This window comes from Podarcis vaucheri, assembly GCF_965113315.1.
Source record: "Podarcis vaucheri genome assembly, chromosome: 6".
Lineage (NCBI taxonomy): Eukaryota > Metazoa > Chordata > Lepidosauria > Squamata > Lacertidae > Podarcis > Podarcis vaucheri.
The window spans coordinates 38,012,877-38,040,845 of record NC_138764.1 but is presented as its reverse complement, the minus strand read 5'-3'; the positions used below and the strand labels follow the sequence as shown (position 1 = coordinate 38,040,845).

The window sequence follows — 27,969 nt, the reverse complement described above, 5'->3', positions numbered from 1 at the left end:
TGAGTCATTCCACCTGCTGTCTTCCGTGTTGTTGGATGGTGCTTGTGGGCCTCAATCCCTGTTAGTGTGAGAGGTGGCTGTCTGTGCTTAACATGAAATCTATGTACTTGTCCATTTTTTTCCATTCTTTTCTTTACTCCATCTTCAGATAAATAAATAAAAACCACACACACAAGAGGAAATGTTAGAAATGCTATATATTAAAATAGTTGCTTGCCAGTTACGTGGGTTTATTGTTACACATTTGCCTTCTGTTTCGTATGTGACCTGATTCCTTTTTTTTCTTTTTTAATTTAGTGTTGTTTAGGACAAATTATGTTGCGTTCATCTCCCCCCCCCCCCCCGAATCATGGTGTTGCACTAAAACTATAAATGTTGATGAATAAATTGCTTTGCATTACATATGCAAGCGCATGGAGTGACCATTCTTTTCCTTGAGGGAAGAGCTATACAACTGGGTGCTAAATTGTTGCATTTGAACCTTTTCCATTTGTTTTCAAATTCCTAAATTCAAAGTATCATTGACGCTCCACGGAAAAGCAGTATTACTCTGTAAAATTCTCTCTCTCTTCTATAAGGTGCGTAACTCCTTACACTTTGGGGGAAGTCCCGTCCCCCTCACGCTCCTCGAGTCTTACTTTCAAGTACTACTTTGTCCTGAACCACATTAAAGACCTTTATAGAATAAGAACGTTGGGCTCTGGTGTCGGCAATAACCCGAAGATGTCCCTTTTCTGTTTCAGGACATTCACTGAACAATGCCAGGGATACAAGTGCCATGGATACTCTACCGCTAAATGGTAATTTCAACAACAGCTACTCTTTACGCAACGGAGACTACAACGACAGCGTGCAAGTTGTAGACTGTGGGCTAAGCCTGAATGACACCGCCTTTGAGAAAATGATCATTTCGGAATTAGTACACAACAACCTGCGGGGCAGCAGCAAGAACCACAACCTAGAGCGCACATTGCCAATCAAAGCTGTGATCGGCGGGAGCAGTAGCGAAGACGACGCCATTGTAGCAGATGCTTCGTCTCTGATGCACAGTGATAACGCCGGCCTGGAGCTGCACCAAAAGGAACTGGAGGCGCCTCTGATTCCCCAACGGACTCACTCCCTTCTGTACCAGCCACAGAAGAAAGTGAAGACGGAAGGAACAGACAGCTATGTGTCCCAGCTGACTGCTGAAGTTGAAGACCACCTCCAGTCCCCCAACAGAGACTCTCTGTACACAAGCATGCCCAACCTCAGAGACTCTCCTTACCCGGAGAGCAGTCCCGACATCGAGGAAGACCTCTCTCCCTCCAGGAGGAGTGAGAATGAGGACATTTACTACAAGAGCATGCCAAACCTTGGAGCTGGCCATCAGCTTCAGATGTACTATCAAATCAGCAGGGGCAATAGTGACGGCTATATAATTCCCATTAACAAGGAAGGATGTATTCCGGAAGGGGACGTTAGGGAAGGACAAATGCAACTAGTGACAAGCCTTTAATAGTGTAGCAAAGGAATACTGAAGGCCACATTGCAAGTATTAAACAGACTTAATTGGCCCCATGCAGGCTCCCTCATATCTGCTCGAAGCGACAATTTCTGTTGTCCCTGTGGTTTCTCCCGTGTAAAGGAGACGACTGGACCTTGCAGTTCTGTGAATTTTTATAAAACAAAGCTTTGTATATACACAGAGTATACTAAAAGAATTATTTGTTACAAACAGAAAAAAAGAGATACCATCAAGGTATTTTAAGATATCTTGCTGCTGACGTAAAAGAGATTGTGAAATACACACACACACACACACACACACACACCGTTCCAGCCATTTTACTGCAGCAGTTTGTGAACTAAATTTGTAAATATGGCTGCATCATTTTTTGTAGGCCTGCATTGTATTATATACAAGACGTAGGCGCTAAAATCCTGTGGGACAAATTTACTGTACCTTACTATTCCTGACAAGACTTGCAAAAAGCAGGAGAGAGATTCTGCATCAGTTTGCGGTTCACTGCAAATCTTTTCCATAAAGGTAAAGATTGAAAACCTGTCTAACCACTAGCAATCAAGCCACAGGCCTTATTTCATATATTTCCTCAACTGTACAATGAACTGTTCTCATGAAAAAAAAATGGCTAAAGAAATTATATTTTGTTCTATTGCTAGGGTTAAATAAATAAATAAATACATTTGTGTCCAAACAGAAATATAATTGTCATTAAAATAATTTTAAAGAGTTTGAAGAAAATATTGTGAAAACGCTCTTGGTTGCACATATGCTACAAGCTGTCCGTCCCGTCCCCCCCGGCCCACTTTTACACTTGGTTCATAGTAGCGTAATATGTTTTAAAAGTTCTATCCATTTTCACTTCTTTTTCACTGTAAACAGTGCTCTGCTTTGACGTTAGTATTTCTTCTTATGTTTTAAATTTCTTATTGCCAAAAGAACATATATATTTTTTCCGGGCAGAATTCTTTTAGACGCCAATTAATTTCATGCCTTGCACACTATGAAATTTGGGTTGTTGTTTTTTTAAAAAAGAAAAATCTATATCAGGTTATAAATCACTTCCCTTTTCATTCTTTTAACTTTGAGGAAGGCTGAAAGGAAGGGAAGTGGCCAAAGGGACAGACATACTAGTGAATCTCAAACAAACTAATGAATTAAAGGTGCCTGACCTTTTTAAGCTAAGAGAAAACATAAATACTCTTCCATATTCCTCCTGCCTATATTCAGTAATTAATTTATTTTATGACAAAAGATCTAATTAAATGTACATTGTTTCAGGGTTTTTTTGCTTTTTTTTTCAATCCCTTTGTGTAAACCTGTTAATAATGAGCCCATCACTAATATCCAATGTAAAGTTTAACACCTGTTTGACAGTAAATAAATGTGAATTTTTTTTCCAAATAGGTAAAACGCTCTTTCTTACATATGAGTCATAAGCTCGATTATTCACGGTGTGAGCTGGCTAAATTCAGCTTAGCATCACTCCCTTACAGTTCTCAATTTATATGGAGAGGTCTGGTGTAGGAGCTGCCTATATATCTCTATTGAATAGAGGTCATTGCTGCTACTTGATATTCTAGTCATAGTCACATATGATCAAGATCAGAAACATGAGCTCTGTTACAAAAGTGTTCGGCAGCCTCCTCCATTTACATAACAGATTTTTTAAAAATTCAAATAGGAATATGATTTATTAAAAATAAAAAAAGGATGCAAACTCTGCAGTCATATTTCAGGCAACTGTAATTATATGGCTATAATTAGTGATAAAGATAAGCTCTTGTCGCAGGGAGAGAAAAAATACTAATATTGCAGCATTTATAGGAGTGCCGTGAATATTCAGGGCCTTGCAAAATATGGTAAATCACAACAGTCTTTTGTGATATGCAAATTAGCGTTTCTGTTATTACTACTATTAGCAGATGGGGAATCGAGGCAGGAAGCTGATACTTTGCCCAAAGCTTTATAGCATGAAGCGGGATTTAATTTCAGACGCACTACTTTGGAACTGTCTGTTCATTCCTTTTCACTAAATTGCCCATAGATTACTCGAGATTCCGGGTTCTCATTTGCAAAAGCTTGGATTTAAATATTATACTGGTTTTTTGCTAAATTGTTGCATTCTTCCCTCCCTGCTCACCACTTTTGTTGTTGCAACCCCAACTGTTAGAAAAATCAAATTCACACAGGTACTTTTATATATTCATTTTGCCAGCATTTTCCTTAATTACAGCTATTTGGTACAATCCACCAGGAAGTTCTGCAGAAGCGCCGTTGGCTTGCGTTCCTCAACTTCCCAATGGCCTTTACATATTGATTAATGGGATTTCATCAAAAGAAAGCTTTTGTGATTTTTAGCTGCTATGCATGCCTAAGGAAGGACCAGCAAATGCACATTGAGGTTTATCATAAGTTAGGGGTTCCCCCATGATTGCTTCAGATCAGAATGACTTCCTAAGCTCACCTGGCCTTAATTTTTTTGCAAGGAAAGCACCCTCCTTGATCCTTACGTCTGTGTGCACTTCATAGTCAAAGTACTTGGTGGCTATATGGGGTAAACCATGGGTAGGCAAACTAATGCCTGGGGGCCAGATCCGGCCCAATCGCGTTCTAAATCTGGCCCGCGGACAGTCCAGGAATAAGTGTGTTTTTACATGAATAGAATGTGTCCTTTTATTTAAAATGCATCTCTGAGTTATTTGTGGGGCATAGGAATTAGTTCATTTCCCCCCCTTTCAAAATATAGACCAGCCCCCCACAAGGTCTGAGGGACAGTGGACCGGCCCCCTGCTGAAAAAGTTTGCTGACCCCTGGGGTAAACCATAAATTAATATGGGTCATAAGCTAGAATTACGACACAGCTGTCATCTGTGCTTAAGGGCCTGGGAATCATTAGTATCCAAAGCATCTTATATGAACATCTTTGTTGGGAGGACAACCAGTTGTCCAAGTCTTTCTTCATTATGATAAAGTCTTTCTGTAGATGCAACCTATGGCTATTAAGTTTTGCCATATTGTGGTATGTGAGGAATGCAATTGGTAGCGCATTGTTTGAGCGTTAGCGCAGAATGTTAGAGGCACATGATGCAGTTAGCAGATCTGGTCCTGTGAACTGACCAGAATGAATTCTCATAAGCCATGTGTTGCAAGGTGCCCTGAGCTCTTTGGGGGTAACAACAAAGTCCAGCTAATAAATAAAGTGTACTTACATCATATACAACTGGTTTCCATGAGCCTACAAAAGAGAGAAAAAAGACCGTTCATTCAAATCTTCACCGCTGCTGTACCAGTCAATACCAACTGACAACAAAAGAACTATGTAAAGGAAGTGAGCAGATAAAGGCTTGAGAATTATACAATTCTTTTGTTAGCTGTTTCTTATTATGACAATTGCTATTAATTATGTAGAGAAATTATCAATATATATGATGCTAAACAAGATTAAGTTAAACATCCGTGCTAGAAGCTAGATGAACAAAAAAGAACAGAAAAGGAAGAGTGGAAAAGACAGATGGAAACAGATAAGACAAAACAGAATTTACAGGCATATTTAATTCATAAGAGTTGCGTTCGTTTGGTGATCACTTATTTAATGCTCTATTATTCATTGATTGTTTAGGATGCTAACTAACTGAATAGTTTCTCTCTTTTTGCCGCCTTTGTTATAAAGAAATCTGCAGTTAGTCTGATGTGCTTAAAATAATACAACATTCTTATTGTTATTGTTTTTTAATTACACAAACCACCATGGATAAATAGTGCGAGAAAATGGCTCTGCTATAGTTTTTGCAGAATTTATTTATTGCCATGGGGCTGGGATGAGTACTCCGGCGTTACAAGGAAATTCGGAACTAAACAAAATGCTCAACTAAAATTCAGAAAATGGTAAGGAAATGATATATTGCTTTGCTTGGTGTGTGTGGGTGTGTGGTTTGTAAAAACCTAGCATTCAACGCTTACAAGAGCGCTGCAACAAAGAGGGAGTATGCATCCACAAGGAATCATTGTAGTTAAAGGAGGAGGACATCAGCTACTCCTTGCTAATGACTTTGACATTAGTTTGAGATCTTGTTTGTAATCTATGAAACGTATTTGTCACCTTTTATAGAAAAGAAAAAAGCATCTATGGAACGGAACCTTATTCTGAAGGCAAAACTCTTAATAGCCACAGCATATCTCGAATTGGGGAAATCTTAACCAGGATCATTTAACTTAGTGGGAAGGCAAGGAAAACTAAGTTATAATAATAATAATAATAATAATAATAATAATAATAATAATAATAATAATAATTTTTTATTTGTACCCCGCCCATCTGGCTGGGTTTCCCCAGCCACTCTGGACGGCTTCCATAGAAACAAAAAACACGCACTAAAATATCATACATTAAAAACTTCCCTGAACAGGGCTGCCTTAAGATGCCTTCTGAATGTCAGGTAGTTGTTTATCGTTTTGACATCTAATGGGAGGGCGTTCCACAGGGCGGGCACCACTACCGAAAAGGCCCTCTGCCTGGTTCCCTGTAGCTTTGCTTCTCACAATGAGGGAACCGCCAGAAGGCCCTCAGCGTCCGGGCAGAACGATGGGGGTGAAGACGCTCCTTCAGGTATACTGGGCTGAGGCCGTTTAGGGCTTTAAAGGTCAACACCAGCACTTTGAATTGTGCTCGGAAACGTACTGGGAGCCAATGTAGGTCTTTCAAGACCGGTGTTATGTGGTCTCGGCGGCTGCCCCCAGTCACCAGTCTAGCTGCCGCATTCTGCATTAGCTGTAGTTTCCGAGTCACCTTCAAAGGTAGCCCCACGTAGAGCGCATTGCAGTAGTCCAAACGGGAGATAGAGCATGCACCACTCTGGCGAGACAGTCCGCGGGCAGGTAGGGTCTCAGCCTGCGTACCAGGTGGAGTTGGTAGACAGCTGCCCTGGATACAGAATTGACCTGTGCCTCCATGGACAGCTGTGAGTCCAAAATGACTCCCAGGCTACGCACCTGGTCCTTCAGGGGCACAGTTACCCCATTCAGGACCAGGGAGTCCTCCACACCAGCCCGCCTCCTGTCCCCCAAGAACAGTACTTCTGTCTTGTCAGGATTCAACTTCAATCCATTAGCCGCCATCCATCCTCCAACCGCCTCCAGGCACTCACACAGGACCTTCACCGCCTTCACTGGTTCTGATTTGAAAGAGAGGTAGAGCTGGGTATCATCTGCATATTGATGGACACCCAGTCCAAACTCCCTGATGATCTCTCCCAGCGGCTTCATATAGATGTTAAAAAGCATGGGGGAGAGGACGGAACCCTGAGGCACCCCACAAGTGAGGGCCCAAGGGTCTGAACACTCATCCCCCACCACCACTTTCTGAACACGGCCCAGGAGGAAGGAGCGAAACCACTGTATAACAGTGCCCCCAGCTCCCAACCCCTCTAGACGGTCCAGAAGGATGTTATGGTCGATTGTATCAAAGGCCGCTGAGAGATCCAGCAGAACTAGGAAACAGCTCTCACCTTTGTCCCTAGCTCGCCGGAGATCATCAACCAGTGCGACCAAGGCAGTTTCAGTCCCATGATGAGGCCTGAACCCTGATTGGAAGGGATCCAAATGGTCCGCATCCTCCAGGCGTGCCTGGAGTTGTTCAGCAACCACACGCTCAATCACTTTGCCCAAGAATGGAAGATTTGAGACTGGGCAATAGTTGGCCATACTGGCCGGGTCTAAAGATGGTTTTTTAAGAAGCGGTTTAATGACCGCCTCTTTCAGCGGATCTGGCAATGTTCCCTCACAGAGGGAAGCATTTACCACCCCACGAAGCCCATCGCCCAGCCCTTCCCGGCTTGCTTTTATTAGCCAGGATGGGCAAGGATCAAGGAGACAGGTGGTTGGTTTCACGCATCCAAGCAGCCTGTCCACATCCTCGGGGGTAACGGATTGAAATTGATTCCATGCAACTTGACCAGACAGAGCTCCAGCAACATTATGTAGCAACATTGCATAAAAACAAACAATAAATGCAGCATGGAGGCAGGAAGACTATAGCTGGTTGTCATCTCAAGAATCGGAAGGGTGGAAATGAACCACACTGTAGCTGGAGTCACATGGCAGTTTATTTCCTTTTCATAACTTTTCCCTAACTTAAGTTCCACATTATATTTGAGCTTTCAGATGATGTGCTCACTTCCACGTTACTTGCTTCTTGGGGGGGGGGGTGTTTGCAAATAGTATGAAAATGAGTGCTACGCTTGCAATATATTCCACATTAGTTCCCAAAATGCCTTTCACTGTGTGTGAAGGCTCAAATACAACATGAAAATTAACAGTTAGGGAAGCATTGTGAAAATGGAATAAACTTCCATCTGACTACAGCTTGTGTCCTCTCTGAGCTCACCTGCCTCGCCCTGCCATTGCTTGGTTGGGGAACAGTATTTCACAGGCTTTGTTTCCGCCTCTTGCTTGCACCCACACAAGGCAGCAGGCAAACGCAACTCAGTGCTCCCCCAGTAATTTCCACCGCCCAGGCTTTGCCAAGCCAGTAATGGGCCCTTTCTCTTCAGTGCAGGCTGGCCATGGATATAGAAGGCTGTTCGGTACAAAGACAAAATATTGCGCGGCATTTCACCTTTCCCTACCTCAAGTCTGTGTGAGATTAAATGAGCTATGAATTGTAAGGTACTTTTATGCTATAGTGTGTCGTAGAACTTTCAAATGTTTTGTTTTTAAAGGTATTTTATGCATGCCAAAGTATGCCAACATCCCTTTTGACTGTATTACGTCTCTGCTTCTTTTCAAACACTGACCCTAACAACCATTATGGACAGGCCACTATCCCAATGGAACAATGGGCTAATATTGAAAGATCTGAACATCTACTTTTTCTCCTTGGCTTAATTGCCTGAAGGAGGTTTTTGTTGATTAGGTTTCTGTTAAACTGCAGTAACTCTGGATTGGCTGCTCATCTCATTAGCTGCTGGTTTTGTTCTTTTACCTGTGATTATATTCAGGTCTTTAATTGGAAGACACCGTAAGGAAGTTTACTCCTAAAAGATGGCACATTAATATTTTAATAAACAGGCAATAACAGAGGAGCTGCCATAGACCAGGATAGAATCATTCTCCATCTACCTTGATATTATCTACTCTGACTGGCAGCAGCTATCTAGGGCGGCCTTCTCCAACTTTGTTTCCTCCAGATTTTCTGGATTCCCAAACCCCATCCACCCCTGCATGGTCAGTGGTAAGGAATGATGGACGTTATCAGATATATCAGGAGGGCACCAGCTTGGGAAAGGCTTTACTAGGCTTGCAGGTATGGTTTGCCTCTCTCACCCGCTACCTGGTCCTTAAACTGAGAACTCCAGCTATTGAACCAGGTATTTTTCTGTCTACCATTGAGCGAAAAAGCCTGCTCAAAAGCCCACTGTGCAAAAGTATTCGTTTTACTACAGGCATAATTCTACCTGCTTTGGAGAAACAGAAAGATCTGACCTTGACCTCATGGAAACCCTGAGAAAGATGTCTTTGTTTGCTTAAAAAATTGCCTTTTAATGCGGCTTTAGTGGCTACATTAGTGACACACAGATTGCTTTCAGTGTGCTATGCAAGATTGCTTGCCATTTATTTGGAATAGCATTCTTCATCCATTTCTATTTTCATAGTGTTAAAAGCCTGCACCTTGTGTGGCAATCGGTCATTAGCGATTTTTGAATGAAACTTTACAAGACACGTCTTGCAGGAATTCTATAGACAGTCCTAGCTGTAAGCTTTCTTAATGGAGTCGAACACTTCATTCCCCACCTGCACAGTGGAGGTAACATCTGTTTATAACCTCGACTTGGCGGATGGTTATTGCACTTTTACACCCTGATGCAAACTGGAGAAAGCAGTTGCCAAGGAGGCAGAAGCCTATTTCTGACCCATTCTAGTAAATGCTGTGAGAATGGTAGGCAGCAGTATGGGCACCCCAAACAACACAAGCAGTGGTGGTGGTTTGTCCCCATTGGGACTGGTAGGGTGGAAGGCAGGGAGGCCAACAGGCAAAGCCCAGAGCCAATGATCAGCAGAGCCAGAAGCCCATAACGGGGGAACCAACTAATTTAACCCCATCTGCCTCCCTCTACAAGGACATAACTCAGACTGGGGAGGTGGAAGGGGCACCCCTTGGGCTGGCTGTAAGCAAAAAGACAGGCATGGGGGGGGGGTCTGGCTGAGTGCAGACTGAGATTATCCACATTCGCACCATATATCTAAAGAAACAGCCATGATTTCTCCAAACGATTTGGGGAGCTGTAGTTTGTTAAGGATGCTGGTAAGTCTTAGAAAACCCCTATTCCCACCGCAGAGCTACAATTCCCAGAGTTCTCTGGGAAGGGGCATTGATGGTTAAATCACTTTGGAAACTGCGAGTTCTGAGAGGGGAACGGGGGTCTTTTAGCAACTCATAGCACCCTTAACAATTTTGAGAAGTAATTATTTGGGGGAAGCCATTCCTATTTAAAGTGGTATGCTGCTGCTTTAAATGTACAGTGCTTAAGGGCCCACAGCACTGGAAGGAATGTCAGAGGACTCTAGACCCTGCTGATGCAGCAATGCCACTACTACAGCATCCTTGAAAAGTGGCAATCCAATCTCTGCTGGTTTCAAGTGGTATCATGGTGCTTTCGATGTATGACATGAATTCTACCATTGGTGAGGGGTGTTCTAATTGCCCCTCTCACCCCTATTTCCCTTAGCAATGCGCCATGCCTCATTTTCCTTAGTAAGGCTTTTTCGATGTTCTGAGGCAAAAGAACACCTATTCCCCCCTCACACAAACTTTGTTCCTCAAGGCTACTGACTCAGAGGACCATAAAACAGGCTGCCATTCTATGCGTCACTGACAGGAGTTGGAAGCAATGAAACAGAGCCAACCTTAGCTGTGTTTGCCTGTGTGTGCTTCCACAAGCATTTAAAAATGGTTCTCAAAGAGGCTGCCTTCTGCCTATGCTATTCACACCTGCAATCAATGTACAGGTGGCACCAGGGTACCCCCCCCCCCAGATACAACAACAGTTACTGTATTTTTCGTCCCATAGGACGCTCCGTCCCATAGGACGCACCTAGTTTTTTTGGGGGGGGAATAAAGGGGGGGAAAATTCCTTTATTTCCCCCCCAAAAGCAGGTCTGGGAAACCGAACCAGCTCGAGGAACAGCGGGATGGCGGTGCTGCGCCTCCCTGCTGTCCCCCGAGCTTGTGGGGCTGGCCCATGGCTGCCTGGCACGGGGGGGCGCTCTGCTTCAGGGCGCCTCTCACGCTGGGTGGCAGGCTGCTATCCGCAGCCTAGACATCCCTGGGGGACCTCCCACAGGGCTGCCTAGGCTGCGGATGTGTTCCCGAAGCCTGGAGAGCGAGAGGGGTCGGTGCGCACCGACCCCTCCCCCTCTCCAAGCTTCAGCAAAAGCCTTCATTCACCCCATAGGAGGCACCCAGATTTCCCCTTCATTTTTGGAGGGGAAAAGGTGCGTCCTATAGGGCGAAAAATACGGTAATTCATAAGCACATTTATACAAACCGTGTGAAGTTCCAGTGGCTGCATCTCAGAAGAGATACTGTGGAACTGGAAAAGATGCAGAAAGGGGTCGCCAAACCGAACAAGTGTCTGAGGAAAAAGAGTTATAATATTTGGGCCTTTTTAGCCCAAAATTAATGGAGGATAAGGTGGTCTTATAGTCACGATGGATATAGCCTCCAGTACCTTTGTTGGTGGGTACTGTTATTCTGAATAGTAGTTACTAGGGAGAATATGCAGAAGAGTGCTAAGGTGTTCTGTCCTTGTCAGCTTCCCATAAGCAACTGCTCAGACATTGTGGGAACAAAACCTTGTTGGTGTGATCTAGCCTCTTATTTCCCATATCTTGTGTTGCATACTTTCATCTATACATAATTCATTCTGCTTCTATTACAGTCATACCTTGGTTTTTGACAGTTTAATCCATTTTGGGAGTCCGTTCGACTCCCGGAACAGTTCGAAAACCAAGGCACGGCTTCCAATTGGCTGCAAGAGCATCCTGCAGCCAAGCAGAAGCCACGTCAGATGTTTGGCTTCCGAAAATCATTCAAAAACTGGAACAATCACTTCGTTCAGGAGATAAAACGTTCGAGTTCAAAGGCATCCGGCTTCCGAGATTCCACTGTAGTTACTAGAAATGCTAATATGCTATACAAAGTCCCATCCCCTAACTAGGGAATATTTTCTTTTTAGCAGCAATATTTCACCATGAATTAACCACACCGTTTCAAGAATATTTATGCAATCGCCAAGAGGGCTAGAAACTTGCTTTGGGAGGGGAGGTAAATGAAGAGTGAAAGGTTTTGGAAGTCGAACATTGTGAAAATGTGCTTTTTCGGTAGAATCTCACAATACATGGAATGCTGAGTGTTTGCCTCGTATTTTTCCAATACACGATTCATGCACCCAGTGTGGCTGAAGAACTGCGCCATAATGATTGAGTCTCATTAAAATTCAAAATTATGAAATGGTGTCTCTGTGTCAGTGTGTCAGATATATGTGTGTGTGTGTGTGTGTGTGTGTGTGTGTGTGTAAGGAGGTGTAAAGAAGGAAGCATATCTTTCAAACCGCACTATTGCCTGGGATTTCGCCATCACTTCAGGGACAAGTGCCTGGAGATGAGAAAATGCCCCATGCTGCTTATAGTTAAAGAGGGCTCTAATTACATGCTGTCCTGGTGATTGTTCTATGGAGTGATAGATGCTGTATTTAAGTACATTTCATCTAACAATTTCTGGGGCGATTGTGAATTAGAAAATCAAGGCAGACTTGCTCACAGATTATTCTGTTCTGGCTTCTGTGCTCTTTGTCTCCTTAATTCATGCTCCCTCTAGCTTGCAATTTTAATTAGCACCTGCTTCCATCGCATGTGGGTTATGGCAGACTGCGTCACTACACACAGCCGTGGGAATGTCAGGTTCCATTTGCTACAGTAAGTTGCGATCCCAAGCAGACTTGACACGGAAGTTCCGCGGCAAACATCTGGACCTAAACAGTTAAGGGATTGTGGCGACCACGTCCCAGACACCAGAAATACATCTGCATGCAGCAGTGGTGTGTGGTCACTGGACTAGGGGGACTAGGCTAGGCCCCTAAATGTTCCCAGTAAATTAGAGTATTAAAAGCCTGCACATTCTTCCCAAAATCTAGGAAGCTTCTGCCCAGCTTTAGAGGAGGTACTATGCTCACGTGTGCAATGTTGGGAGGTCACGACCTCACAGACGCAACGTCCCCCCGTCACCCTCACAAGCTGGCACCTCAGGCCCTAACTGTTCCCCTATAAAATATTTCACCACTGGCATGCAGTACCAGTCAGATGTCTGGTGCCTGTCATACATTTGCGCCCTGAAGCAGTGAGACTGAGCCACCAGCTTAACCATTCATGAGTTGCCAGCTGTTGGGAGTAGAAGTGGTCCTTAGGGACACAGGTGGCGCTGTGGTCTAAACCACCGAGCCTCTTGAGCTTGCCAATCAGGTCAGTGGTTCAAATCCGCACAATGGGGTGAGCTCCCGTTGCTCTGTCTCAGCTCCTGCCAACCTAGCAGTTCAAAAACACACCAGTGCAAGTAGATAAATGGGTACTGCTGCGGTGGGAAGGTAAACGGCATTTCCATGCACTCCATATTCCGTCTCAGTGTTCCGTTGTGCCAGAAGCAGTTTAGTCATGCTGGCAACATGACCCAGAAAGCTGTCTGCAGACAAACACTGGCTTCCTCGGCCTGAAAGTGAGATGAACGCTGCAACCCCATAACCGTCCGGGCTCATTTACCTTTTAACTTTAGAAGTGGTCCTAGGATGGAGAAGCAGAAGCAGACGAGGAACCTTACAAATTGGTATTGAATTAGGATTTATTCTGCAGGGGGAAAGATCCCCCAAAGCCAAGCGTATTTCAAAGGCCCTGAATCCCAGAGTTCATGTCCTTCAAGAAAGAATCTTTCTAGAAAGAGTATCTCAAGAGAGCTTATTCTTGAAAGGAGACAGCTCCAACATTCATTGCCCTTGAAGAGCATTTTAATAATATTGGATCAAACCTGGAATGCAGATTTGAGCTTTATTGTTAATGTCACTAAATTCCTTGCAACCGTAATTGAAGGTTTTCTCTTCTTTCCCCCGATCTAGATTCTCGCCTGTAAGACTTTATCTGCTATTTTCCCAGCTGTGTCTTCTGTACTCATCTTCTCCCGCTTTCTTTTCCTGTGCTAGTTTTGGAACTAACATAGCTCTGTTTGTTAACCTTAACGGACGGACACACTGATAATTATTTTCTAAAATAAGAAATAGAGGGGGCGGGGTTTAGGTGCTGTTGTACAGCCAACATTTCAGATGAGCTCCTTGAATTGTAGAAGTTGAGGCTTTTCTTTCATTTATTTCTACTAACTCTAGAGTCAAGAGTTTTTATTAACGCATCCTTCAATTTCGAATCATGCTACTTTTATGTTCGTTTTTAAAAGCTTCATTTGATGGTAAATGTTCAAGAAAAGGTTATTGAGCTCATTCAGGATTCTCCCCTCTGTGCTATCCATTTACCAAGACAGTACTGATAGTTGAATAACTGGATTTTATTTTTTTTAAGCAAGCTAAACTATAATAAATTGCATTGAGTCTTCTTAACAAACAACTTTAACCCGAAGGCATTCACTTCTGTTAAGTAAATCTCTTATCCCATTACCTTTTAAAACACTTTTTTTAAAAAAGAAAGGAAGAGATTAGGAAACATCCACTAGGTTCCAGTGCCTCAATGATGAGTTGTATCTCTTCTTTCAGACTACCTGCAGCAGTATTGAGACCATTAATATGGCACGGTTTGATCTTGAGGTGCCACTGGGCTGCATGCCTCAAGAAGAAAATCAATAGACCTGACAGAACGGATGAGATCCTAGATTCAATATTTTGTTATCTAAAGAGATCTGGGAGGGAGGAGTTTGTGAGGGTACAAAACATGAGAAGGTAGCCACACTGGAAGTTGCCTTAGGAGCCCAGACCACTGCTGTATGCAGGCTTTGGCTTTTCAGAATTAAAACCTGGGACCTTTCGCATGCCAAACAGAAGCTGTACCACTAAGCTGCAGCCCTTCTCCAAACCTCTTGTGGTGAAAATCTTGTGTGGATTTTGTGGTGCTGTGTGCGGCGGTAAAATACCTGCCAGCAACATGCCAGCAAGAAGGCTGTCTGAATGACAAGACTATTCAAATTTGTTAAGACACAGAACTGAGAACTGAGCTTGGTACTCAATATCAGGCTTGAATCCAGCATAGTGCTAAGTATACATCCTCTCAACTCAAGGATTTCCACTTGTGAAATGGGACTTTCTCACTTCTTCTCAGCCTGCGTGCGCCCCATGTCCTCCCCAACTCTGCTCCAGATTGCTCCTGAGGGCAGATTTTGAGGGGAGTGCAGGACAGTTGCTTAGTGCTATGTTGGATGCAAGCCACATGTATTTTACAAGGCTAGTACAGTGGTACCTCTGGATGCGAATGGGATCCGTTCCGGAACCCCGTTTGCATGCTGAGCAGAATGCAACTCGTGTCTGCGCATGCGCAGGTCGCGATTCACTGTTTCTGCGCATGCGTGTGATGTCATTTTGAGCATCTGCGCATGCGGCGAAACCTGGAAGTAACACGTTCTGTTACTTCGGGTTGCCACGGAATGCAACCTGAAAATGCTCAACCTGAAGCATATTTAACCCAAGGTATGACTGTACCCGTAGATTCAAACCTGCCTATTTTAAGCTTTTAGCCACATCGCTATAAACAGGGATCAGCAACCTTTTCCAGCCATGGGGCAGTCCACCGTCCCTCAGACTATGTGGTGGGCTGTACTATATTTTGAAGAAAAAAAATATGAACGAATTCCTATGCCCCACAAATAAACAGAGATACATTTTAAATAAAAGCACACATTCTACTCATGTAAAAACACCAGGCATGCCCCACAAATAACCCAGAGAAGCAATTTAAATAAAAGGACACATTCTACTCATGTAAAAACATGCTGATTCCCAGACCGTCCACGGGCTGGATTGAGAAGGCGATTGGGCCGCATACAGCCCCCAGGCCTTAGGTTGCCTATACTTGACAGTCACGAGCCTGGGACAAGCACACCAAACTCTACACTGCTTCTTCCACACAAAGTCCATTTTCTCAGCAGGTTCTCTGTTGTCTTTACAGACAAAGGTAAAAGGTAAAGGACCCCTGGATGGTTAAGTCGAAGGCGACTGTGGGGCGCGGCGCTTATCTCGCTTTTCTGGTCGAGGGAGCCGGCGTTTGTCCACAGACAGCTTTCTGGGCCATATGGCCATCATGACTAAAATGCTTCTGGTGCAATGGGACACCATGACGAGTGCCAGAGCACACAGAAACGCCATTTACCTTCCTGCCGCAGCAGTATCTATTTATCTACTTATGCTGGTATGCTTTTGAACTGCTAGGTTGGCAGAAGCTGGGACAAAGCAACAGGAGCTCACCCCGTCATGGGGATTTGGACTGCCGACCTTCTGATCAGCAAGCCCTAGAGGCTCAGTGGTTTAGCTCACAGCACCAACCGCGTCCCATCTTTAAAGACAACACCATTAGTCATCCTCAAGCTGCCAACCTGTTGAAGCTTAATGCACACAGACAGTTAGGCTCAAAACGGCACATTATGATTCTTAATCCTATGCCCATTTATTTGGGTTTAAGTCCCACTGAACTCAACGGGACTTGCTTCTGAGTAGATATACATATATGGTGTTGTTATCTGGATTAGGAGTCTGCCGGCCATATTTATTAAATTTATTTAAAGTATCGTAGGCTGTCCTTTAGGGTCAAATCCATTCATGGCAGCATCCAGCATAGAAATTGAGAATATAATCAATAACAAAAAATTCAAAGGGTTAGGGATGCTTGCTGCTAAACCTCCCCTAGGTCCTTTTTAATTTAAAAATACCCTCCCCAAGCTATTACTTCATCTTTAGAGAAAGGAAGATGTGTAGTCCTCATATCCCACCACCCTCATCCTAATTTATGAATGAAAAGGCAGCTTAGTGAGTGCAATTTTGACGTGGAAAAGAGCCTGATGGGAAAGGGCTAAGTCTGCCTGCCCACTTTTACTGCCTGGAGCCTGCCCAGGCTGCTTTGAGTTTGAAAACGCAGAGGAAAGAGTAATGTCACTCCACTTAAATGCACAGTTTGAGCCTCCGTTTCATTTATGAGCCTCAGCCAGAGTTCAGATCCCGGGTTTTACTTTCGCCTCAGAGTTTGTTCTGATGGCATGCCAGCAGCCAGCTTTCATTAACGGAACTTCTCACACAAGTGATGTAGACAGACACACACTCTCCGAAACCTCCCTCTCCCTGCTGACCATAACATCTCTCATTGCCTAGGTTACAGACTGTTCCCCACCTAATGTTCCTTTCTATGTATGCTGCAGCATTACAATATTCTGGATGATTTCATGGGATTTCGTCTATGACCAAGGTGACATAGGACACTATTTCCTCCCTGTGGACCTTGATAGGGATGAAATGACGTATGGATTGCAGGCAAACAGCAAGACAAACCAAACAGCATTGCCTTGAAATGTCATGATGTGAACCTCTCCAAAAACCACTAGTTACCCTAGTATCCAAGTTGCTTCCACGGCAGGAGGAGGAGAAAGCTTTGGGCTCATCCATCCTGACCCTTTGGAGATGTGGACATTTTAATAAGAGCTGGAATCTGCACACATTATAGGCAAAAGCCTGATCACAGAATCATACAGTTGGAAGGGACCCTGAGGATCACCTAAGTCCAACTGGCTGCAATGCAGGAATATGCAGCTGTCCCTTACGGGGATTGAACCTGCAACCTTGGGGTTATCAGCACCACACTCTAACCAGCTGAGCTATCCAGGACATTCCAATCAGCTCATTCACATACACACACCTATTTCATGTGATGGACGGGCTGCATGAACAGGATATTTATAGGCATAAACCCTGGTTCACATTAAAGGTTCCAAGTGTTTGGTGGGGAAGGCTATGCAAGCCTGAAGTTCATTACCATGCCTTGGTGCATGTACCCGTTAGCTCAAGAATCATGACCCTCCAGACTGTGGTACCTCTAGCTTCCGTCAACTCTGATCATTGGACATGCTGGCTGGGGATGATGGGAAGTGGAGTTCATTGCCATCTGAAGGACTGCATGCCCTCCTCTGCCTTTGATGCTAAGGCTATGGGCGAGCCTCACCTTTAAGCAGATGGATAGCAGATGGACTTATTCATGAGTGTGGTTCTCTTCTCAGATTTATAAAAACATGATTTATTGCAATTTGGTTCCCCCACCCACCTCTTCCACTGTTTTAACTCCCAGCCCTATTGTTCGGGGAATTACAATGTGTCTAACGGATACAAATGTGAAGTGGCTACCATTCTGAAACTCAGCAAAACAAAAGCATTTCCAGGTCACCCTTTCAAGGGTTTCATTCATTATAAAAGGTGACATCCTGCTGTTCCTGGGGCATCCTGCCCTTGAGTCAGCTCTGAAGGATTGAATGCAAGGCAAACAGAGATGCCAGCAGGAGAGCAGAGTAAAATAAAGAGCTCAGCCTGGCAAAGATTAAATTAAAATACCTGCCTTTCATCAAGTTATGTATTCAATTTGTTGAATTAAAGTTATACAGCTCATTACATGTCTCTTGGCATAGCGCAGCTTGCGAGAAGCAAACTCAGCACCGGAGCCACAAGGAAATGGAGAAAAGGCAAGTGTTGCTTTTAATGTTCGAAAGCCACGAGTGGACCCTCCGGGTGTGGGAACACGGAGGAAAGTGGCCTCAAGGCCGTCTGACAGCCAAAAGAGCAGGAGCTAAGCAGCATGCAGATAAACAGACCTGCCTGAAAACTCAGGAGAGCAGTCCAGCTCTGGAGGGGAGCATATGCTTTTCATGCACCTTGGCATGAAGAACCAGATGCACAACTATAAGACGAGGGACACCTGGCTTACCAGCAGTACATGTGAAAAGGAGGATCTAGGGGTCTTAGTAGACCACAAGCTTAACATGTGTCAACAGTGTGATGCAGCGGGGGGGGGGGTGTCTAATGTTATTCTAGGCTGCATCAACAGAAGTATAGTGTCCAGATCAGGGAAGGTAGCAGTACCACTCTATTCTGCCTTGGTCAGATCACACCTGGGACTCAGCTACATTAGTAAAGAAAAAAGTGTTTTATATGCGTTATAACACTGTGACACCAGATGGCGCTGTGGGGTTCCATCTTTCGCCAACACGATTTCCCACATTGAAGTTTACAATGTGTTTTCCTGAAATGCTTTTTCGATGTGTCTAATTCAAGCCCTGGAATACTATGTCCAATTCTGGGCACCACAAACAACTTAAGAAGGAAGTTGACAAGCCAGGATGTGTGCAGAGGAGGGCAACCGACATGATCAGGGGTCTGGAAAAGAAGCCTTATGGGGAGCGCTTGAAGGAGCTGGGTATGTTTAGCCTGGAAAAGAGGGGACTGAGAGGAGATAGGATAGCCATCTTCAAATATCTGAAAGGGCTGCCACATGGAAGAGGGAACAAGCTTGTTTTCTTGCTCTGAAGGGTAGGACTCGAATCAACGGCTTCAAGTTACAAGAAGGGAGATTCCGAAGAGGATTCTGACAGCAAGAGCTGATCAACAGTGGAACGGTCTCCTTTGGGAGGTTGTGGACTCTTCTTCCTTGGAGGTTTTTAAGGAGGTTGGCTGGTCATCTGTCATGGATGCTTTAGCTGAGATTCCTGCATTGCAGGGGCTTGCCCTGCAACTCTGCAACTCTATGATTCTATGACTTCCAGACGGGTCGTTATAAACCCCTTGGAGGTTATCAAGATGAACGCCAGCCTTAAGTATGTTATATGTATCTGAGCAAATGTGGGGTCAATTACGGAAGTGTGAGCACCCACCTTCTTAAGTGTTAGATTGCTATGGCACCTTTCCTAAGTGGCGAGAAGTTCTGGGGGCTCAGTGCTTTCCAGGATTGGTTTCATTTTAAGGGAGGTCGCCGGAGGCTTATGGCACTTTGGAACATATGAGATTTGTTTACAGATATGCAGGTTGAGCAAAGAAGGAAGCAAACTAGCTTACCTACTCCAAAAAGCAAAATCCACTGCCCAACTCAGCTCTCCAGAGAGACACCCTTGTGTCTCTACAAGCTGCTCGCTTGCAGACCCTTCTACACTCAGCTCAGTTCTCTTCCTGGGCCCTTTCCCCCCCGAGGATCATCTAGTCCAACCCCCTGCAATTCAGGAATCTCAGCTAAAGCATCCATGAGAGATGGCCATTCAACCTCTGCTCTAGCTCAGTATGTTTATCTTCATACATGTTACTTGGGCTGGAAAAATGCATTTGGAGCATTCGGAACTGCATTCAGAGAAATGTGACAACATTTTGGTTCACACACAGTTCCATAAATTGCAAATTATATAAGTTCACCATTAAATGCAAACTGAAACCTACCCCTATTCACAACACAATCGAAGAAGGCTCTTTTCAATTTCCCCCCTAATACAGTCATACCTTGGTTGTTGAACGCCTTGCGACTTGAATGTTTTGGCTCCCAAAAGCCACAAACCCAAAAGTGAGTGTTCCGGTTTGCAAACGTTCTTTGGAACCCGAATGTTCAACACAGCTTACCCGGCTTCCGATTAGTGCATGAAGCTTCTGCAGCCAATCAAAGCGGCACCTGACTTTTTGAACTTTTTTAGAAGTTGAACGGACTTCTGTAACAGATTCTGTTCGAGAACCAAGGTTCAACTGTATTTACCAATTCCTTAGGCTGCGTGTGTACATAAAACTGAAGAAAAGCACTTCCGTTTTCCCACAGACATAGGCAAACTTGGCCCTCCAGATGATTTGGGACTACAACTCCCATCATCCCTAGCTAATGGGACCAGTGGTCAGGGATGATGGGAGTTGTAGTCCCAAAAACGTCTGGAGGGCTGCATTTGCCTATGCCTGTCCTTACACTTCAGACTTTCCCTGTGACTCCCAGCAGCAGCCTCGGGAGAAGCAGAAAGTCAACCAACAGCAAAGGAGCTCATCTGCAGCTAAGACTTTGTGTGGGCATTTCAGGGAGCAGGGGAAAGAACTCAAAATGCCACAAAGGGAACTGAGGCTTTAATACACCAGATTCATGTTAAGACATGGACAAGGCAACAGTTAAGTCTGAAACAACAACCACAACAAGTCACTGGTCAAAGGAAAAATAAGCACAAATTCATAACGTCACTGCAAATGCGATCATTGCAAAAATATTTGCAAAGCAAGAATTCCCAAGCCCTGAAGGTACAAGCATATTGTTCTTCCATCAAAAGTTTGCTTAACTTCAGCTCAGGAAGTCAGAGAAGAGCCTTTACACACCGATCCTTCCCTTTTCTCTCTTTTTCCAGATACAATCTCATCCTCTACCTACTCAGTTAAGAGTTAGGCAGACTGCTCTGTACCTAAATGGTTTGGGCCTCACCGCGCATCTCCGTGGCTCTCCCCTGCGTTTCATTAGCTTATCGCGCCGCAAACACTGTTCCTCGCCCCTGTGTTCTTTTCTGCAGCTCGGCTGGTAAATTTAATGCTTATTGCCTAATCACATTCCTCTCAACAGGTGAGGAAGGATAAAACAGCTGGGGGAAAATGACAAAATATTGTGCACATTTTCTGGTACGTAAGCAAGCTGGCTCCCAACTTCACAGGCAGCTACTCCCAGCAGCTCCAAAACTGCAGAAAAAAGGGGGAGGCTTGACCAGAAGCAGTCAATTCCCACGTAAAGGTTAGTGGGAACTAGTCAGCCCCAGGAACAAAAAACAGAGGCGAAGTTGTCCAAATGCCATGTTTTGTGCTCTTCCTTTGGAAAATTTGTTGCCATTGTTAGTACGGTAATTCGATTTATTATCTACTCTTCACCATAAGGGCCCACATAGGATCACAGCAGTTTAATACTACAAAATGAAAAACAGCAGACCTTCCAAGTATCCCTATTTTCCAGGGACAGTGCCGGATTTACAGAAGCAGTCCCAGTTTCTGATTTGATCCCGGAATGTCCCACTTTTCCTTAGAACGTCCCTATTTTCTGTTGGCTATTTGCAGTTTAGTAGCGCCGCAGAGAGCTTGCTGGGGAGACCATGCATTAAAAAGGGACTCAAAAATAACTTAAACAAGGCTTTAATAACAAAAACAAAAACTCCTTATACACTAAATACATCAACAACAAACCAGACGCAACCACCATGGGAGAGCTAGGTGCTTCTCCTTATATACTATGCCCAAATGCTGACACAGCTTGATTAACACAACTCAGCAGCACCTGCTATGTTTCACAGCTGTAAGACTGGGTCTCGTTATTTGCCCTGGCCCTGGCCCTTAAAGACATACACAACTTGTGAAGCAATAATGAACCTTCACATTTTAAAGTGACCATTCCACATTTTCATTGGAGAAATGCTGACATTGTATGGAGTTATCCAAATCCCCGAGCCATCTTAAGGCAGCCCTGTAGAAGTTTTTTTTAATTTTTTACATTTTTTTAATATTTGTTTGAAGCCACTCACAGTGGCTGGGGCAACCCAGTCAGATGGATGGGCTATAAATAGTAAAATTATTATTATTCTGGAATAGGATGTTCCTATCCTGTTGGAGGGTATGACAGTTTGGGACTAGAATATGGTGCGTCCAAATATCTCAGGTGTCAAAGCCCAACGTAAAGAGGTGTGTCTTCAGAGTATAATGCAAGCTGTACAATGAATAGGGCAGAAGAACCTCTCTGGGGTGGGAATTCCACAACTTAAGGGGCTGCTACAGAGGATGCCCTCTCCCGAGTTGTCACCTTCTGAAGTTCTGAGAGTGGTGGAACAATCAAGAGCAGCCCTCTCTGCTGATCTTGGCACCCAAGGGTGTCAGTAGGGAGGGAGGTGGTCTTCAAGATACTTTGAGCCTAAGTCATATAGGGGTTTCAGAAAACTAATGTGAGCATCTTGAATTGGGCCCCAAAACTGGAAATCAACATACCGTATTGGCCTGAATATAAGCCGCACTTTTTTTTCCTTCCAAATTCCGACCATGAAAAGTTAAAAGTGTGGCTTAACTTCACAACCTTACAAAAAATTACTTTTACGGTAAAACGGAACGGGTGTGAGTGCCTTCAGAATTTTAAGGGAGCGGCTTATATTCAGGTATTGTCTCTCCCCCCCCCCCTTGAATTTTGAAGGTGCGGCTTATATTCGGGCCAATACGGTAGCTGCTATAAAACAGGGCCTCTGTGAGTTCTAAACGTAACCCCAGCTAGTCATCTCACCGCTGTGTTTTCGACTATCTGAAATTTTCAGGTAGTTGCCTTCAAACCAATGGTCTGATTTTTTTATTGACCAGCTGTCTCTTTAGGAGGAAATAGTACATATAAAGCTACTAGAACACTATGCACATAACAGAATCCTTGAATGCTTAAGTCCTTGGGTGCTTAAAATCCAAAAATCCTGCATTATATATGAAACCTTTCCTGCCTGAGACAGCTACACTAACCAGTGGATGGCGGGGAGCCATGCATCATGGGAGCTCAGCCCAAAGTCCCCTTCTCTACTCACTTTCCCTCGTTGCACTCTGTACATGCTCTGGGGTACTCTTGGTCTGAGACACCCTTTTGTGGCTGGAACTTTGGGGAGGAGGGAGAAGGGTGAGTGTTGCTTCGTTTCTATATTGGTTTTGAGAAGAACCAATACGGATGTGGCGCCAAAGTGGCAGCAGAAGGAAATATTTGCAGTGTGCAGATCCGCTGAGAGTAAGGCCGTTCCCAAGTCACAAGGGAACAAGTTGAAAATCCTCACATGCTCATTTCTACACTATGCTTCAGGTGGGTGAAGCAGTGGTGTAGCTGTATATACATTGTGGAAGCACTTTGCAACCTCCCCAGGAGAGGTTTATGTTTTGGTGCAGTGAAAAAAAGAACATGAATCTGATTCACACCAGAATTGGGTGTTTGCTATTCTTAAAAAAAAAAAAAAATGTGTAGTCTTTGGCGGTAATGAATGAAGCGACCCTTGTCCCAAAACTGTTAGACAAGCTGCAGTTTCCAAACAGTTTCACCAAACAGCTGTGCGTCTTGTATGATGTAGCTAAACACCTACACACTTTTCTCCAAGGTTGCATCTGCTAACATGTCTGACCTGTGTGTCTTGAGGACATGAGCAAGGAAAAGTGATGGAGGGGGCAGCTTTTGGCTGTCTCTTGTGACTTCCTCCTGCACCAGCATTTCACTCGAACAGGTCTTCAAGGCATTTTTTGGAAGAAGTCATGTTTGGCGATTCCAGATGCCCAACATGCCTGAGGTTTCCAGTGAAGACCATGCAATGTGGAAACCAAAACAGTGCAGACAAGCCACAGAGGTGTGATTAGTCATGGCTGCCTGACATATGTTCCTCACAGTGTATTTCTTAGTATTTAAAGAGAGAAAAAAATGATATTTTACAATACAGTGGTACCTCGGGTTAAGAACTTAATGCGTTCCGGAGGTCCGTACTTAACCTGAAACTGTTCTTAACCTGAAGTACCACTTTAGCTAATGGGGGGCTCCTGCTGCCGGCGCACCACCGGAGTCTGATTTCTGTTCTTATCCTGAAGCAAAGTTCTTAACGTGAAGCACTATTTCTAGGTTAGCAGAGTGTGTAACCTGAAGCGTATGTAACCCGAGGTACCACTGTATTCCTATGTTCGGATGCATGGATTTATTTACTACTTATTTCATAAAATTTATACACCCCTTGATTCTTTAAAAAACAAAAAACGCAAAGCGATTTACAAAAAGACAGAATCAGAAAATATGTAAAATAGATTAAAATGTACAGGAAATTAAAATACTAAAACAGGTTATAATTCACATTAGCCTTTCTAAGCATCTGGGTAGGCATAACAAGAATGTCCTTAGCAGGTGCCAAAAATCTAGTATGGATTTAATGACTGCTGGTTTAAAGATCAGAATTAAGGCTATTTCATGTGGGATCAAGTTTTACAAAGCTGAGAAACAGCAAAGTAAGGCTGATGCCCCCAAATCTGTTGACCCTCAACACTCTGAAGCAGATTTGGGGATGGTGTAGGGGGCACATGGGGTAATGAGGGGAGGGGAAAGCCCCACTGCACAAGTGGAAATTGGTCCACTTGCTTAGTTAAATACCAACCTTTGTGTATTGCTAGAGGAAAGCTCTAGCGAGTTGCCCTGTGCCTGTTTATTGCTTACATCAGCAGTGGGCAGAATGACTTACAGACACACCATTTTTATAAGCTTATAATGACCGGCACCCGTTTTTACCGCTCTCCTTAACCGTAGGAGCTCTCCTGCCCTTCTATAATCCGGGCTACTAGCGAGGAAAAAATATTTTCATTCCCCCTCTCCCAAACTCTTGATCACAAACAAATGTTTAGTTTCTCTCTTCACCACTTGTAACCTCGTTCTTGCATTTTTCACCCCTAATAAGCGCTATTTCATGATGGCAGGCGAACACTTTTCCTCCTCGACTTAGATCAATACCTGTCTGAAAGTATTTGTTCACCAAAGGGGTAAAGCTTTTGCTCCTTCTCCCCAATGAACTTTTGCTCTGCTCTTAACATTACCTGCTTGTTACCTTAGATTCCTCTTTGTCTATTTCCTGAATGCTACTTGCCTCCACAGGGATTGTTAGAGAGTTAAAGAAAGAAAGTGTGTGTGTGTGTGTGTGTGTGTGAGAGAGAGAGAGAGAGAGAGAGAGAGAGAGAGAGAGAATGAGAATGCCCAGCACATTCTTCCTGTGTCTAATTAAAGGATTCTGCCAGCTATGGAACAGAAAGGCAAAATTAAGGTTTAATTTTACATTCTGGATACAAACATGTTCCAGGGGTTGTTTACCAGCAGCGGAAAATAAACTGGGAGGCACTGATCAAATGGGGACAGGTTACACCAGCTGTTCATGTGTTTTGGACAGGAACAGGAAGATAGGCACAGTGGTACATTCTGCACAGAGATGTTTAGAAATTAAAGTAAGTGACTTGCTCCTGAAGTCACCTCTGTTCAAGAGCAGCCTTTGTGGAGCAGTAAAATTATTTGGATGTTCAAAGAGAGTGCAGAATTAAAAGACGATGCTCAATATAAACGGGGGTGGGTGGAGGGCAAGGTTAAATCATTCTTCAGGGGCCTGTCAAAGCGCTGAGTTAGAAAGGGGCAATCCTGCCAATTTCCATTTCTCTCAGCTTCTCATTTTTTCCAATCTTCAATCCTGTTTTCCACATTTCCACAGCAATTTGAGGATTATTATAATATATAAAAAATTCTAATCCTCATGAAAATTCATCAGCATTTTAGTGTTAACTTTTCTTAATAAACACATATTTTTAGGTGGTTTGGGCACTTGCCCCCCCCTAGTATAATGCATGTTTATATATGCTATTTTCACTAACAGGTGCACTATAATGCACGCTTTCTCCTCATATATGCATTTTTGAACACTCTGGTTGGAGAACTACTGCACATTTCAGAGAAAAATAGCTATGTTTGGTTCGAGAAGTACAAGTTACCTTGTTCCTTATCAAGAGGCAAACAAAACTGAATTTCTCATCTATCCCTAGCACTGAGCAAAACCTTTAACCTTCGACCCTGTTCCAATACTGAGCGTACGCATGAAGATTATGCCAAACACAACTTTTTTTTGAAGACAGATGCCAGTTAATACCACATTAGGCTCCTCCACACAAGGGGAGATCTTTGTCACATCACCTTGCGTGGAGGATTCCTATATATGTACATTTGTAAGTTTACTTTTTATCGGAAAAGATTGACCACTCACATTGTAATATTTCAGAGCAGAGTACAAAAATGCCAAAAATAGTGCAGTTAAAATAACAACACGTCACATGAACAGTTCCCCACCCAGTGCAACTTTTCAGGTCCAGAGGCACATTTGGAAATCAAAGCAACTGTCACGAGCACCACAAAATACCCATTTACCAGCGGAAAAACTTGGAATTGTTCAGATACAACATCCCAAAATAGACTTCCACCTCCAAAGCAATTAAAGCGCAGATTGGGGGGGGGGGGAGAAGGAATCCCTGCTACACAAACAAACAAACATCCCCTTCATTTTAAAAGAAAAGCAGGAACATTGGGCAAGAAATGAAAGGGGCTCTGAGGGCACTGTCAACCCATGTAGAGTCACTTTGCCTGGTCACAGAATTGGGGCTGGGGGCTAGTTGGTGGGTCTTTGTGGCCTCCTCACACATTATTCTGATGCTTGAAAGGGTCTGTCCGAATTCTCCTTCCGTCTCTTCACAAACTGCACACCTGAATCTCTTCACATAGACAAACTTTACATCAGCCTCCTGCCCTCACCTGATGGGTTTGTTTCACCTTCTCCAAGTCTGTTCTGGGTTTACCCACAGTCCTCCGGAGCAGATTTGGGGAGAGTACATGGTTTGGGGGGGGGAGGCAGGAGGAGAGGACTTTACCTCCTGCACAAACAGAAACTCTATTGCTAATGGAACTGCTTAATTGGATATCACCTTGAACTCTTTTTGCCCAGGCAGACGCATTACGAGACCCATGAGAGCAGCAAAATAAAAAGGCTGCACAATGGTGATAGGTTGGCATGGCATCGGGCCCCAGGATCAGTTCCTCATTCCACAAGGCCCATGCTGATGGAATGGATCTGCCCCAAACTCGTTCCATGGGTGTCGGCCAGCGTTGAACCTCACCGTGGTGCAAGCCAAGCAAGTGAAGTCTCACTGGGCAACGAAGGTGCAGATTCCTAACAGTGTGGGGGTGCAGTGGTCAATCTTCCCCTTAGCCCCCCCCAAATACTATGTTGATCCTGCCCAATGCCATTTCCACCACAGTCCACAGCCCTACCACAGTGCAACTCCCGCCAACCTGCCCCCACAGCCAACCCTGAAGACCCCAACAAAGAGCTTCCAACCATATGCCATTGCTACTTTATGAAAAGTGAACTCTGTGCAGGCGAAACAAGTTTGAAAGTTTAAACCTGACCAGGGGTTGCCAGATTACTAAACCACCCCTCCCCCTCATTACCAATGATAGCGTATAGCCTCCCATCAGATGTCATGGAAATAAACAACTATCTGATTTTTAGAAGGCATCTGAAAGCAGCCCTGTTTAAGGAAGTTTTTAATGACTGGTGTTTTAATGTGTTGTTTTAATCTTTTGTTGGAAGCCGCCCAGAGTGGCTCGGGAAACCCAGCCAGATGGGTGGGGTAGAAATAAATCATTATTATTATTATTATCATTATCATCATCACTTCAGCGCTAGATGAAGAATAAAAATTGGCCACCAACCGTCCTGCCCCACCCTGCCCTGCCTTGCAATTGCTGGTTAACATACCAAGGAATAGAAGAGAAGTCCACCTGCAGCTCGTAAGACAAAATGGCTGTGAGCTCCAGGGGAAGCAGCCTTCTTTTATATAGGC

The 27,969-nt window shown here is 44.1% G+C and overlaps 1 protein-coding gene and 1 long non-coding RNA gene across 19 annotated transcripts in view; one reads left to right on the top strand and one right to left on the bottom strand.

Annotated features, from left to right (window-relative positions):
• The window catches only part of ADGRL2 (adhesion G protein-coupled receptor L2), a 246,900-nt gene extending 244,713 nt beyond the window's left edge, over positions 1-2,187 (top strand). For 12 of the 18 annotated variants that reach the window (XM_082228074.1, XM_082228062.1, XM_082228073.1 and 9 more), the window contains one exon: positions 744-2,187. In XM_082228074.1, coding sequence (XP_082084200.1) covers positions 744-1,498 — 755 coding nt within the window. In that variant the 3' untranslated portion in view covers positions 1,499-2,187. The remainder of the gene's footprint in view (positions 1-743) is intronic. The other 6 variants (XM_082228067.1, XM_082228068.1, XM_082228070.1 and 3 more) reach the window with 2 other exon arrangements.
• Positions 6-27,969, bottom strand: LOC309535256. Its single transcript, XR_014221157.1, has 3 exons — positions 27,885-27,969; positions 4,717-4,742; positions 6-142 (listed from the first exon to the last, which is right to left on the bottom strand). It is a non-coding gene; the product is annotated as an uncharacterized lncRNA (long non-coding RNA).